The 15,672-nt window shown below is 38.0% G+C and overlaps 1 protein-coding gene across 2 annotated transcripts in view; it reads right to left on the bottom strand.

Annotated features, from left to right (window-relative positions):
- The window catches only part of MED13L (mediator complex subunit 13L), a 288,468-nt gene that overhangs the window by 126,742 nt on the left and 146,054 nt on the right, over window positions 1-15,672 (bottom strand). For both annotated transcript variants that reach the window (XM_081252288.1, XM_081252289.1), the window contains exon 3: window positions 6,689-6,773. In XM_081252288.1, coding sequence (XP_081108414.1) covers window positions 6,689-6,773 — 85 coding nt within the window. The remainder of the gene's footprint in view (window positions 1-6,688; window positions 6,774-15,672) is intronic.

Genomic DNA, 15,672 nt, shown 5'->3' with positions numbered 1-15,672 from the left:
TGCCCCTCAGTGTTATCATATACTTACAGAGCTGCTTAGATAGGCTAAATTTTATATAACTTTGTACCAGGACATCCTCAGCAGCATCAAAACCTTCACCTCGCCAATCCAATTTACATCAAACATGTATGAAGTCCCCTCCCAAGAAACTGCAGTGCTCTCACCTCCCAACTAAAAACAAAAAACCCCACAACCCATATAATTTAAGGCTGAAGAAACCTTTTCCAACTAACCCCTTCTATCTTCATTACTTTGGATCCCTACTGTGCCCTAGTGGGTGCTGTCCTACTGGATGCTGTCTCCTCTGGCCAAGTAATTCCTATTATTTCCACCCTCTCCAAAATCTCTGTAAGGCTAAGGTCTTTTGTAGGACTAGCCTCACCTGAAACATCCATTTGACTTTCAAACATTTAGTGTCTAATCCCACTCTCTAACCACACTAATAATAATAATAAATTTAAATTTAAAAGTTAAAGTCTTAATCCTTTCCCAGTCCTAAAAATATTAATAGATGAAATAATTAGTCTTAGGGTGAACATGTTTTTCTCTAGACATTTACAATTAGATATATGCTTTCATTCACTTGTGTCTACAATGTCTGTAGTGTCTCTTCCTTTAATGCCCCTTATGTCTAAAGGCTCATTTTTCTACTTCTTTTAAAGAACTGCACACTGCAGCAATTTAACAAAATGGGCATTTATTAATTATTCATTTCCAGCTCCTCTAATCACCTTATTTACCAAAGGACCCTCAATGTTGCAGTATCACATAACCATTTCTTCAACTAAGGCTATACTCTACCACCATTCTCTACTGAATATATCCATCCTCTTGAAATCCTTGAACCACTACATCCAAGGACCTTGCTCCTTTGCCCTCTGATAATCACCTCTATTGGATCACAATACCACAGGGCATTGAAAGCTACCAATTTACAAATATAATGTTACTGTTATCATATAATTCCAATTTTCTCCATGTTATTTTTACTGTACTTTTCCAAACTGAGTATCTTCACTCTAAACACCAACTCTTGGCAAATAAGAAGCTCTGAGCCAAGGCAATTTTACAGCTGTCTTATAAACTACCATGGGTGAACAGGCTGACAATCCATTAGGAAAGCAGCACCAATGGACTACTCCAAAGAACCATTATGTTTTACAAATATCAAATACCCACAGATTAAAGTCTCCCTAAGTAAGCATGGACCGGACAGAGCATAACAGCTTCAAGAGACCCATGTAATCTTCCATTGTGTGCAAAGCAATGATTTGCATTTTAGAGGGGGGGGGGAACACAACAAAACCTTTCCATCAAAATCAGCTGTGTTTAATTTTAAAAACTTAAGAAAATTATAATTAAAGTATACTACCACACATAATAACAATTTGACAGCATTATGGCAGACATTTTAAGTATTTCTTCAAAGCTACAAAAGCAAGATTTTCATAAGTCCCATATGTGGTGCAAATCACTGAAACATTAATAAAAACTCTGGGTGATATGAACTCCACACATTTCCTGGACAACCAAATGTTTTACTTTATTTAAATAGGTACATGAGAAGGATATGGTATATTATGGAAACTATACAAATTATAATAACATAAGAGTAATAGCCATTAAATCTGCAATATTAAAAATGCCAAATGAAGAAATTTCTGAAAAAACCTGCAGGTTTTTGTTTTCCAAACTCTATTCACAGCAAAGTGGTTTTCTATTAGTGACGAGTGTGAGACAACCTAAATTTAAAATACAAAGTGTAACCTCTGACAAGTTCATTAGAAGTACATACAAAATCCCATGAAATTGCAAAGACTGATGAAGAACAGTCTGAAATAGAGCATTATTTTTAAAAAGAGAAAGAGAGAGAAAGCAGGCACAAAGGGGTGGAGGGGGGAAGTCAAGTCAAATTAGCAGATTCTATAGAAGTAAAAAAACAAAATGGTATTTTATTATTCTGGTCATTTTGCCAAAAAGGGATAATTGATCATTAAGAAAACAGGAAGCACACTACCTTCTCAGAAGAGAGGAAAAATAACCATGATTGTATGATCTAAAACCATAAGACTTAGAAGGCCTACACAGTTTCAGATACTGAAATTCTGACTCATAAATCACAGGTGAAGAAAATACCGTAAGAAGCCAATATGGCTCAAAGGTTTCAAAAACATGTATAAATACACCGATAATTGTGTTTTAGAAACATATCTGTGTTTTTAGTAATATAACCACACCTGTTTGGAATACAGGTTATTAGAAGAGAGAAGACCTCAATTAAAAGGTATGGTAGATTGCATTCTTTTCCCAAATATGTGCTATTCCTCCCTGTCCCACTGACATCAAGCTTGGCCATGTGACTTTGGTACCTCCCACTGATGGATAATACCTTCTCATCCACTTGACTCTAAGCTTGGTGGTAAATGTCTTGGGTCAATGAAATATGAGCAGAGATGGCATGTACCACTTCTGAACAGAGGCTTGAATGAATGCGCTATTATGTATTTTGCCACTGCTCTTTGCTCTTTATCAGGAATCTTTGACAGGGGGAGCCCCAACAGCATAATTCCTGCCTGGAGGTAAGAGGACATAGAGCAGTGCTGCAGTAAATGACTCACAATGGTCAGCAGCATGATTAAAGAGGTCACTGCAATACTTCGTGAAACAGTTATGAAGTTTTAAAGTAGGTCAGTGGCAATCAAAATGAAGAGAACTGAACTGACTAGAGGACTATCTGGAAGGCTGGAGGAAAGGGGTGAGGATATATAGTAAGAATATATAAGGATATATAGTAATATATAGTAAGAACCACAAACAAGGAAAAATAAATAACTTAGGGGACCAAGATAGTAAACAGGCCACCCCATGGAAGTAGGATTAGATGAATTATATATGACCCCCAAAGAACAGAATCAAGGTAAAGAAAAGAAAACTACAGGGAGACAGACTTCTGCTCAGCATAAGAAAGACTTTCTAACAGTGAGTATTCTCAGAAGATGAAAAGAACTTTGGAAAGTTCAGCTCACATAGTCAGAAGTATTCAAGGAAAGGATGGAGGACCACATAAAAAGGATATTATATTTAGAATGGTATTCCAGAATTAGCTGGGTAAACAGACTAACTGACTTCTTTTTTTTTTTTTTTTTTTTTTGTGGTACGCAGGCCTCTCACTGTTGTGGCCTCTCCCGTTGCGGAGCACAGGCTCCGGACGCACAGGCTCAGCGGCCATGGCTCACGGGCCCAGCCGCTCCGTGGCATGTGGGATCCTCCCGGACCGGGGCACGAACCCGTGTCCCCTGCATCAGCAGGCGGACTCTCAACCACTGCGCCACCAGGGAAGCCCCTAACTGACTTTTAATGTTGTGTCCAACCTTGGAAATAGTAATATCAATACTTCTGTTAGTGAAACTAAGTCAATCTTATCTAAATAGAAATGCAAAGACATAACAGAAAATTGCTGAGAGTAAGACAGTAAACTGTATTTCAATAAATTTAGGTTGTAAACAGATAAGTAAGTTACAGCAAGTGCTCTAAGCTATGAGAAGAACAAAAGGGCAAGCATGTATTAGCCAACCCAGTTTCTGTTGACAATGAATAAAGAGAGCTAAAAACAATCATGTAAAATGCTTCCCTGTCTCATGAGTAGGGTAATTTTCATTCATAGAACACAGTTACTTAAAAGTTTGATGAAAAGACAATATTATTTTAAAGGACAAAAGAACTATTAAAAATTTTCAAAAGAATCTCAACTCATCCGTTCTAACAGTAGAAAGGGAGCCGAACAGCTTAAGTATTCATTATTTTCTAAAAGAAACACTGTTTTGTTTCAAAATAAACTCCTATAGGAGGATTCAAATTAAAATATGCAAAATAATAATTTATGGGGAAAAGGAATGAATAATTATTGAAAATAGGTCAAGTATTATGTGGCAGGCATCATACACAACATCTAACAAAAGCTCAAGATGCACAGTATCCTACATTTAATATAAAGGGCATTAACTAAGACTTTGTGAGGTTAGGGCATCTGTCCAAATAACAGACCCTGAAATCAAACCAAGGCCCAACCCAAAGTTCTGCTGAACTATCTCAAGCTTTATTGCATGACATACTGCATATGACACAATTAACTTTCTTATAAAATAATAATTCAATCTGACCTAGACTACAGTTTCTATCATAAATTCTGAATACACGAGCACAGAATAAATAAATTTTCTGCATTTCTCTTTTCTCCCAGTGTTTCTGCTCTTCTAATTTTCTTCCAGCAAAGAAACATGCTACCATTTAAGACACAAAATACTAAAAAGAATATAATTCAATCACAAATTCATTAATACTTTTCTGAAAAGAATAAATTATGATATAAAAAACAACACAGTGAGCTACAATTTTTTAAAATATATACTTTGTTCCATATACATTAAAAAATTATTGGGACTTCCCTGGTGGCGCAGTGGTTGAGAATCCGCCTGCCAATGCCGCGGACATGGGTTCGAGCCCTGGTCCAGGGAAATCCCACATGCTGCAGAGCAACTAAGCCCGTGTGCCACAACTACTAAGCCTGCGTTCTAGAGCCTGCGAGCCACAACTACTGAAGCCCATGCGCCTAGAGCCTGTGCTCCGCAACAAGAGAAGCCACCGCAATGAGAAGCCCGCGCATCACGAGTAGCCCCTGCTCGCCGCAACTAGAGAAAGCCTGCACGTAGAAATGAAGACCCAACGCAGCCAAAAATAAAATTAATTAATTAATTTTTAAAAATTATGTAAAAAGGACTGTGTTTAAAGGTACATTAATTACTATACAGATATACGAGCTTTATTCTGGCACAGGATTATGGAAATAGTAAATTTTCCACATTTTCCTGAAGGGACTTTGTGTATACGTGTGCTTTGTTTTGTTTTGCAATGGGAGAAGAACTGCCAAATATCTGGAATATTTAAGAGTACTCAACTCTTAAAACCAATGCTTCTAAAATATACTGCCTTAGTAACAGATAGCCTCTAGGTCTACTCCAAATACAGAAGTAGGAACAAAAGTTCAGAATGAAAAATAGATAAATTTGGTGGGAAAGGTCTTTCTGAGTGACTTAAATTATGACAACTTATTAACTGTAACTTAAGAATCCTAAGCAGTGATATTGCAGTGATATTACCCTAGATAACAGCTTGGATAAGAAACTTGAAGGTACCAGAATGTCCTTCCAGTTTTGATCACCTAAAAGAACTATATATAAACTCAGGGAAGGAAGTACAAAGCTTTTCCCATAGACATTCTTAAATAATCCATTCTTTCTCATCTATGCCTCCCCTTAAAACACCATCCAGGGCCTGGGACATATTGTTATGCCAGCAAGTAAGGAGGTGTTCAAACAATGATGAGGACAGGTCAAAAAACCACAGGAGCCATCATGAAGGGGCTTCCCCCCAGCCGATCTGCAAGTACTTAGGCATCAACTTAAATGACAGTGATAAATTATAATTCACTGAGTAGAACAGGAATCCCTCTTTTCCAAATTTATACAGATAGAAAGATTAGGGGAGAGAGAGGAATACATAAATCCATGGGAGAAACTGAAAATCTTTTCCTTACAAAAGAATGCCAACTAATAGAAGGAATGGTGACATTACAGTCATACAAGTAATAACTGATATAGACAAGGACCACCGACAGAAGCTTAACCAAGTGACTCAGAATTTCATAACAAATGGGATAATTACACAATCTCATTGGATCTGGCCACAAATTACTTATTAATTTCAAAGACAGAAATAACAAAGATCATAGTTACTTATTAATCTACAGTGGAGAACCTGGGCGGAACACCACTCACGAGAGGGATCAATGTTAATCATCATCAATAATGAGAGGCTCAACAAATGGGCCTCCTCTTTCGATACACTGAGAAGGACACAACATCATTTCTATGGTACTCCGATTGAAGAAGTATAAACTAAATCTTATCATGAGGAAACTATCTCAAATTGAGGTATATTATATAAAATATATGGCCTTAACTCATCCAAAATGTCAATGTTGAGAAAGAAAAAGAAAGGTTAAGGAACTCTTCTAGATTTAAAATGACATGAGAACTAAATATAATGCATGATTACAGACTAATCTTGGGGGAGGGAGGTTAAGCTAAAAAGAACGTAACTGGGACAAATGGTAACATCTGAGTTGAACTACGGATTAGATAATGGCATTTTATCACGGCTTTATTTCCTAATTTTCATAATTGTACTGGGCTTATAGGAGAGGATGTCCTTGTCCTTAGGAAATGTACACCTAAATACTTCGGAGTTACAGGAGAAGAATCTCAAGTGTGTAAATGACTCAGGCGTTTGAGGGAATAAATCTGAATGCACACACATGAACACACATGATTCACACTGGGTGCAAAAGCAGGGTGGGTGAGAGGGTGAGCAATCACACAAATTATAAAGCAAACTGGGCAAAAGAAAAACTGTTAGTGAAGCTGTGTGAAAGGATATATGGAGTACTTTGTGCCACTCCTAGAAATTCTCTAAGTTTGAAATTGTATCAATATAAAAAGAAAGAAGAGATTTATATACATTTTTATAAAGTTGTATGTGAAAGTGTTTTCAGAATCACAGGAAACCCTCTGAGTATCTAGCATTATACTTGGGTGTGTCAAAACCACTGTGATGATATTCCTTCTCTTACCTTTCTAACAGATTGTGGATCGCTTTGAAGAGCAGCGTCCGACATTCGTAGGAAAGGCCATTTTCCCAGAGTCCTTCTTCCACAACTGAAAATAAAACAAAACAAAGCAAAACAAAAAAATGAACCAGTAAGCAGGGCATCCAAATAAAAATAAAAGAAACTTTAAAAATATTTTTCTAAAGCAAAGTTAATGAGCTAATTTAAGTAGATTAAATCGCACTGAAACACAGAAAAGAAGTTAAATATTTGCCCTAAGTCATAAGATACTTATGTACAGAAGGGAATAATGTGTTTTGATTTTAAAGTTATTGAAATATAGGCATGGTACAATCCCGCCCACATCAAGGTCTTACCCACCTGCCTCTTCAAAGTTTGAAATCATCCAAAATTCTCAAATTAATCTTTCTACCTAATAGTGTCACAAAGACTAATTTTGTTATTAAAGTTCTATTTAAAGTAACAAAATGTCACAAATTAATACAAAGGTTATCATACGTATTTTAAGAGAGAAAACCAGGAAAAAATATCCAAAAATGACATTACACAAATTTCTTTAAACGTTTTGAAAGCAGTATATGAATAGGATTTTACGGACATGATTTTAGGGAGAATGTCAGAAAATTAAATCTTAATATAGCATCAACTTTATTTCCTGAACTCATGATTTCATTAATGTTTAACATTTGGGGAAGCATATTTGCCTTTGAAATATGCTGTAGCATTACTTAGAGCCACAAGTAACTCTAACACAAGAGAATCCAACAGACTAACAATGCCTCATGTATTCCTAACGTTCTTTTCATATGTAAAAATTATAAAATGCCCTAGAGAAGATAGCTAATTTTCTTCTAAACTATATTAGTTCATGTCAACATAGCAAAAAATTGAAAGGATGCAAACGACATTTGCAGAAGAAAATTTCCTCTGCCTTTTACTTGGTGTCTTGACAAAAGTACTCACCAGAGAAAATTTTGACAGAGAACTGAAACACATGTTAAATCCACAACGCATTTTTAATGCATTTACCACACCAACTGATGTCTCAAAATGCATCTCTCCTTATTTTCCAATCAGAAAGAATTCAAAAAAGTGTACTTACATTTAAGGGTTTTCTCTACAGGACTTTTTTTAAATGATAAAACTGGATAAATATTTTTTTTCTTGGGATGTCAGATAACTCTATCTTCCTGACTATGTGGCTAATCATGACCTACCAAATTTTTCCAAATTAACCTCTTCAGAGACATTTTATATTATTTATAACTAGAGAAATGGAAATAAAGTACAGCAAATAAACAAACATTCCTGCTATCAATACATTATCTCTGTTCAAGACAAAACATCCCAAAATTTTCTACAGTCCTCTAAAGGCATCATGAATCTCTATTTTCACACATTTATCTTTGGGGTAGAGCTTTCCTGAGTGAGAAAGCAAGCTAACATTTCAATAAAAGGAACATCCCATATTAATTTGCTTTTATTTCCTAATGTAAGCTAAAAATTCCTAAAACTTCATCAACATTCAAAGTCCAACTCTTCTGAATTACTCTTCAAATCAGTCACCAGTAACAGTTTTTTCTACATATTAGTCTTTTGTGCCATAAAGAGTACTGGTGATGCAGTATTTATGAAAAGGGTGTCCCATTCGTCTTTCCAAGATTTTCTTCCAAGTTGGTGACACCTATTCTGCATATTAAAAAAAAAACTTTTATAATTAAAACCTTCAAACATATTTTAATATAGAATAACAGACCTCAAATAAATTCCTAAACCAAATTATCAACATTGTGTCATCTGCTTAACCACCCTGCTTTCTTTTTTCTTTCTTTCTTTTTGTTTTTCTTCATATATTCTGAGGCAAATCCCACTCCCAAGTACTTCATTATATATCAAATCAGAATCTAAACAAGGTCTATCAATTACCTCTCAAGTTATATCTCTTAAGTCTCCTTAATCTGCAACAACTCATCTCCTCTTTTCAAACATGTCATTTATTTACTGAAGAAACCAGGTTAGTTGTTTTACAGACTACCTCACATTCTGATCTGATTGTTTCCTCATGATATTATTTTTTAATGTTGGCGCTACTTTGACCTTAACAGAAGATGTCAAAGGAAAGTTCTCAAACAACAGAGCTCTATTTCTTCCTCAAATGATCCTCAAATAATTTGTTAACTGAAATGTTGAAGGGTTATAGCTGTCTAGACATGCAATGTGGAATACTAAACAAATGTGAGCATGCACAGGCAATGCCAATTACATCACTGTCTTAAGATACCATTATGATTTTATCCTGACTTTTAACAATTTTTAAAATAGGTCTTAGAAATTTTTTCTTGAAAAAAAATCTTACAAGAGCAATTACAAAAAACCTACACCTAACATCATACTTACAGTTAAAACCCTGAATATTTTCCCCTAACATCAAAAACAAAGCAAGGATGTCTGCTCTTACCACTCTTATTCCACATTACAGTGGAGGTCTCAGACAGTACAAGAAAAAGAAGTACCAGGCATACTAACTGGAATGGAAGAAATGAAATGATCTTTTTTTTGCAGATGACATGACTATTAGAAAGTCCTAAAGAATCAACAACAAAAAAGCTACTAGAACTAAAACTGAGTTTAAGGCAGTTAAGGTCAACAGATACAAAACAATCATATTTCTATAAACTGTAATGAATAATTAGAAAAATTTTAAAATTTGAGTACCACTTATAATAGCACCCAAACCCATGAAATCCTTGGATCTAAATCTTACAGTTGGGAGACTTACACCAACTGATTTCCAGATTTACTATAAAGCTAGAATAAACAAAACAATATGGTACACTACAGAAAGGACAGATATACAGATCCATAGAACAGAATAGAGAGTCCAGATATAGACCCACAAATATATGGTCAACTGATTTTCAACACAGCTTGCAAAGGCAATACAGTGGAGAAAGAACAGTCTTTTCAACAAATGGTGCTGGATTTAATGAATATCCCAATGTAAAAAAATCAGCCTCAAACCCTACCTCACACCATATAGAAAACCTCAAAATGGATCATAAAACAAAATGCAAAACCTGAAACTATAAAACTGTGAAAATATAGGAGAAACCTTTTATAAGTTTAGTTTAACCGAAGACTTCAAAGATACGACACCAAAAGCATGATCCATAAATAAAAACTGTTAAAAAGAGCTTCATCAGTACAAAGAACTCAGTTCTTTAAAAAGCACGCAAAAGTTACATTAAGCTATGGAGAAGATAAGTCACAGATGGGGGAAAAGCAGTTACAAATCACATATCTGACAAGGACTTGTATTCAGAAGATGCTATTCTTGAAAAAAATCCCTAAACAACACAAATTAAAAAAAAAAATTTTAGAGAATGGACAAAAGATTTGAACAGATACTTCACCAAAGAAGATACATGAATGGTAAGTAAAAACATGAAAATATGCTCACTAGTCATCAAGGAAATGCAAATTAAAATCAGTAAGATAACACCCATTAGAATGGCTTAAAAGAAAAACTGAAAATACTAAGTGCTAGTGAGCATACAGAGTAACTAGAATTGTCCTATACTGCTAACAGAAGTGCGAAATTAGTACAGTCACTGTGGAAAAGTTGACTCTGGCAATTTTTCTAAAGTTAAACATACACTTTACATACAGCCCAGCGATATCCTTCCTAAGTATATATTCAAGTAGAATAAGAACTTACGTTCACATGAAAAACTGCAGCAAATGTTTTTACTTGTTCCCCCCCACCCCATAACTGACAAAAACTGGAACCAGTTGTCTCTCAACTGGGGAAAGGACAAACAGTGGAAAATCCATATAACAGGATACTATTCAGAAATAAAAGGAACTACTGATACACTCAAACCATGAATGAATGTCATTATGCTAAGTGAAAAAAGCCATACTCAAAAGACCACATGCTATATGATTTCATGCACATAACATTCCTGCAAAGGTAAATGAGGTAATGTAAACTGTTCAATGGTTTCCAGGGATGGGGGTGGTTGGAGGAGGGCTTGATAACAAAGGGAGATGAGAAATTGGGGCAAGGGGTGGATGGGGGTTGGGGGGGTAGGTTCTGGATTATGCTTACATTGATTTTTTTGAAATATATTTTTAGTGCTAAAAATGAGAACAGGGACTTCCGAGGAAGACGGTGGAAGAGTAAGACGCAGAGATCACCTTCCTCCCCACAGATACACCAGAAATATAGCTACACGTGGAACAACTCCTACAGAACACCTACTGAACGCTGGCAGAAGACCTCAGACCTCCCAAAAGGCAAGAAACTCCCCACGTACCTGGGAAGGGCAAAGCGGAGAGATTCCCGCACAGAGGATTGGTGCCGACCGGCACTCACCAGCCCAAGAGGCTTGTCTGCTCGCCCGCCGGGGCGGGCGGCGCTGGAAGCTGAGGCTCGGGCTTTGGTCAGAGCGCAGGGAGAGGACTGGGGCTGGCGGCAAGAACTCAGCCTGAGGGGGGCTAATGCACCACAGTTAGCCGGGAGGGAGTCCGGGAAAACTCTGGAGCTGCTGAAGAGGCAAGAGACTATTTCTTCCCTCTTGGTTTCCTGGTGCGCAAGGAGAGGGGATTAAGAGTGCTGCTTAAAGGAGCCCCACAGACAGGCGCAAGCCGCGGCTGAAAGCGCGGAGCCCAGAGACGGGCGTGGGACGCTGGGGCTGCTGCTGCCGCCACCAAGAGGCCTGTGTGCGAGCGCAGGTCACTGTCCACGCTGCCCTTCCAGGAGCCTGCACAGCCCGTCACTGCCGGGGTCCCGGGATCCAGAGACGGCTTCCCTGGGAGAACGCACGGCGCGCCTCGGGCTGGTGCAACGTCACGCCGACCTCTGCCGCTGCAGGCTCGCCCCGCACTCCGTGCCCCTCCCTCCCCCACGGCCTGAGTGAGCCAGAGTCCCCGAAGCGGCTGCTCCTTTAACCCTGTCCTGTCTGAGCGAAGAACAGACGCCCTCCGGCGACCTACACGCAGAGGCGGGGCCAAATCCAAAGCTGAGACACCGGAGCTGTGGGAACAAAGAAGAGAAAGGGAAATCTCTCCCAGCAGCCTCAGAAGCAGCATATTAAAGCACCACAATCAACTTGATGTACCCTGCATCTGTGGAATACATGAATAGACGACAAATCATCCCAAATTGAGGAGCCAGGAGTCAGTGCTGTGCCTCTGAGGTGGGAGAGCCAACTTCAGGACACTGGTCCACAAGAGACCTCCCAGCTCCACATAATATCAAACGGCGAAAATCTTCCAGAGATCTCCATCTCAACACCAGCACCCAGCTTCACTCAACGACCAGCAAGCTACAGTGCTGGACACCCTATGCCAAACAACTAGCAAGACAGGAACACAACGCCACCCATTAGCGGAGAGGCTGCCTAAAATCATAAAAAGTCCGCAGACACCCCAAAACACACCACCAGACGTGGACCTGCCCACCAGAAAGACAAGATCCAGCCTCATTCACCAGAACACAGGCACTAGTCCCCTCCATCAGGAAGCCTACACAACCCACTAAACCAACCTTAGCCACTAGGGACAGACACCAAAAACAACGGGAACTACGAACCTGCAGCCTGCAAAAAGGAGACCCCAAACACAGTAACATAAGCAAAATGAGAAGACAGAAAAACACACAGGAGAAGGAGCAAGATAAAAACCCACCAGACCTAACAAATGAAGAGGTAATAGGCAGTCTACCTGAAAAAGAATTCAGAATAATGATAGTAAAGATGATCCAAGATTCTATTTCCAAGATCCAAAATCTTGGAAATAGAATAGACAAAATGCAAGAAACAGTTAACAAGGACCTAGAAGAACTAAAGATGAATCAAGCATCGATTAAAAACACAATAAATGAAATGAAAAATACTCTAGATGGGATCAATAGCAGAATAACTGAGGCAGAAGAATGGATAAGTGAGGTGGAAGATAAAATAGTGGAAATAACTGATGCAGAGCAAAATAAAGAAAAAAGAATGAAAAGAACAGAGGACAGTCTCAGAGACCTCTGGGACACCATTAAATGCACCAACATTCGAATTATAGGGGTTCCAGAAGAAGAAGACAAAAAGAAAGGGACTGAGAAAATATTTGAAGAGATTATAGTTGAAAACTTCCCTAATATGGGAAAGGAAATAGTTAATCAAGTCCAGGAGGCACAGAGAGTCCCACACAGAATAAATTCAAGGAGAAATATGCCAAGACACATATTAATCAAACTGTCAAAAATTAAACACAAAGAAATCATATTAAAAGCAGCAAGGCAAAAACAACAAGTAACACACAAGGGAATCCCCATCAGGATAACAGCTGATCTCTCAGCAGAAACTCTACAAGCCAGAAGGGAGTGGCAGGACATAATTAAAGTGATGAAGGAGAGAAACCTGCAACCAAGATTACTCTACCCAGCAAGGATCTCATTCAGATTTGATGGAGAAATTAAAACGTTTACAGACAAGCAAAAGCTGAGAGAGTTCAGCACCACCAAACCAGCTTTACAACAAATGCTAAAGGAACTTCTCTAGGCAAGAAACACAGCAGAAGGAAAAGACCTACAATAACTAACCCAAAACAATTAAGAAAATGGGAATAGGAACATACCTATCGATAATTACCTTAAATGTAAATGGACCAAATGCTCCCACCAAAAGACACAGATTGGCTGAATGGATACAAAAACAAGACCCATATATATGCTGTCTACAAGAGACCCACTTCAGACCTAGAGACACATACAGACTGAAAGTAAGGGGATGGAAAAAGATATTCCATGCAAATGGAAACCAAAAGAAAGCTGGAGTAGCAATTCTCATATCAGACAAAATAGACTTTAAAATAAAGACTATTAGAAGAGACAAAGAAGGACACTACATAATGATCAAGGGATCGATCCAAGAAGAAGATATAACAATTGTAAATATTTATGCACCCAACATAGGAGCACCTCAATTTGACATAAGGCAAATACTAACAGCCATAAAAGGAGAAATCGACAGTAACACAATCATAGTAGGGGACTTTAACACCCCACTTTCACCAATGGACAGATCATCCAACATGAAAATAAATAAGGAAACACAAGCTTTAAATGATACATTAAACAAGATGGACTTAATTGATATTTATAGGACATTCCATCCAAAAACAACAGAATACACATTTTTCTCAAGTGCTCATGGAACATTCTCCAGGATAGATCATATCTTGGGTCACAAATCAAGCCTTGGTAAATTTAAGAAAATTGAAATTGTATCAAGTGTCTTTTCTGACCACAATGCTATGAGACTAGATATCAATTACAGGAAAAGAGCTGCAAGAAATACAAACACATGGAGGCTAAACAATACACTACTTAATAACGAAGTGATCACTGAGAAATCAAAGAGGAAATTTAAAAATACCTAGAAACAAATGACAATGGAGACACGACGATGCAGCAAAAGCAGTTCTAAGAGGGAAGTTTATAGCAATACAATCCTACCTTAAGAAACAGGAAACATCTCGAATAAACAACCTAACCTTGCACCTAAAGCAATTAGAGAAAGAAGAACAAAAACATCCCAAAGTTAGCAGAAGGAAAGAAATCATAAAAATCAGATTGGAAATAAATGAAAAAGAAATGAAGGAGGGCTTCCCTGGTGGCGCAGTGGTTGAGAGTCCGCCTGCCGATGCAGGGGACACGGGTTCGTGCCCCGGTCCGAGAAGATCCCACATGACATGGAGCGGCTGGGCCCGTGAGCCATGGCCGCTGAGCCTGCACGTCTGGAGCCTGTGCTCTGCAACGGGAGAGGCCACAACAGTGAGAGGCCCACGTACCGCAAAAAAACCAAACAAACAAACAAAAAAAACCAAGAAATGAAGGAAACGAGAGCAAAGATCAATAAAGCTAAAAGCTGGTTCTTTGAGAAGATAAACAAAATTGATAAACCATTAGCCAGACTCATCAAGAAAAAAAGGGAGAAGACTCAATAAAATTAGAAATGAAAAAGGAGAAGTAACAACTGACACTGCAGAAATACAAAAGATCATGAGAGATTATTACAAGCAACTCTATGCCAATAAAATGGACAACCTGGAAGAAATGGACAAATTCTTAGAAATGCACAACCTGCCAAGACTGAATCAGGAAGAAATAGAAAATATGAACAGACCAATCACAAGCACTGAAATTGAAACTGTGATAAAAAATCTTCCAACAAACAAAAGCTCAGGACCAGATGGCTTCACAGGCGAATTCTATCAAGCATTTAGAGAAGAGCTAACACCTATCCTTCTCAAACTCTTCCAAAATATAGCAGAGGGAGGAACACTCCCAAACTCATTCCATGAGGCCACCATCACCCTGATACCAAAACCAGACAAAGATGACACAAAGAAATAAAACTACAGGCCAATATCACTGATGAACATAGATGCAAAAATCCTCAACAAAATACTAGCAAACAGAATCCAACAGCACATTAAAAGGATCATACACCATGATCAAGTGGGGTTTATTCCAGGAATGCAAGGATTCTTCAATATACGCAAATCAGTCAACGTGATACACCATATTAACAAATTGAAGGAGAAAAACCATATGATAATCTCAACAGATGCAGAGAAAGCTTTCGACAAAATTCAATACCCATTTATGATAAAAACCCTGCAGAAAGTAGGCATAGAGGGAACTTTCCTCAACATAATAAAGGCCATATATGACAAACCCACAGCCCGCATCGTCCTCAATGGTGAAAAACTGAAACCATTTCCACTAAGATCAGGAACAAGACAAGGTTGCCCACTCTCACCACTCTTATTCAACATAGTTTTGGAAGTTTTAGCCACAGCAATCAGAGAAGAAAAGGAAATAAAAGGAATCCAAATTGGAAAAGAAGAAGTAAAGCTGTCACTGTTTGCAGATGACATGATACTATACATAGAGAATCCTAAAGATGCTACCAGAAAACTACTAGAGC

This window comes from Mesoplodon bidens (genome assembly GCF_964165515.1).
Source record: "Mesoplodon bidens genome assembly, chromosome: 13".
Lineage (NCBI taxonomy): Eukaryota > Metazoa > Chordata > Mammalia > Artiodactyla > Ziphiidae > Mesoplodon > Mesoplodon bidens.
Note: the sequence above shows the minus strand (reverse complement) of the source record. Positions and strands in the feature narration are given on the sequence as shown.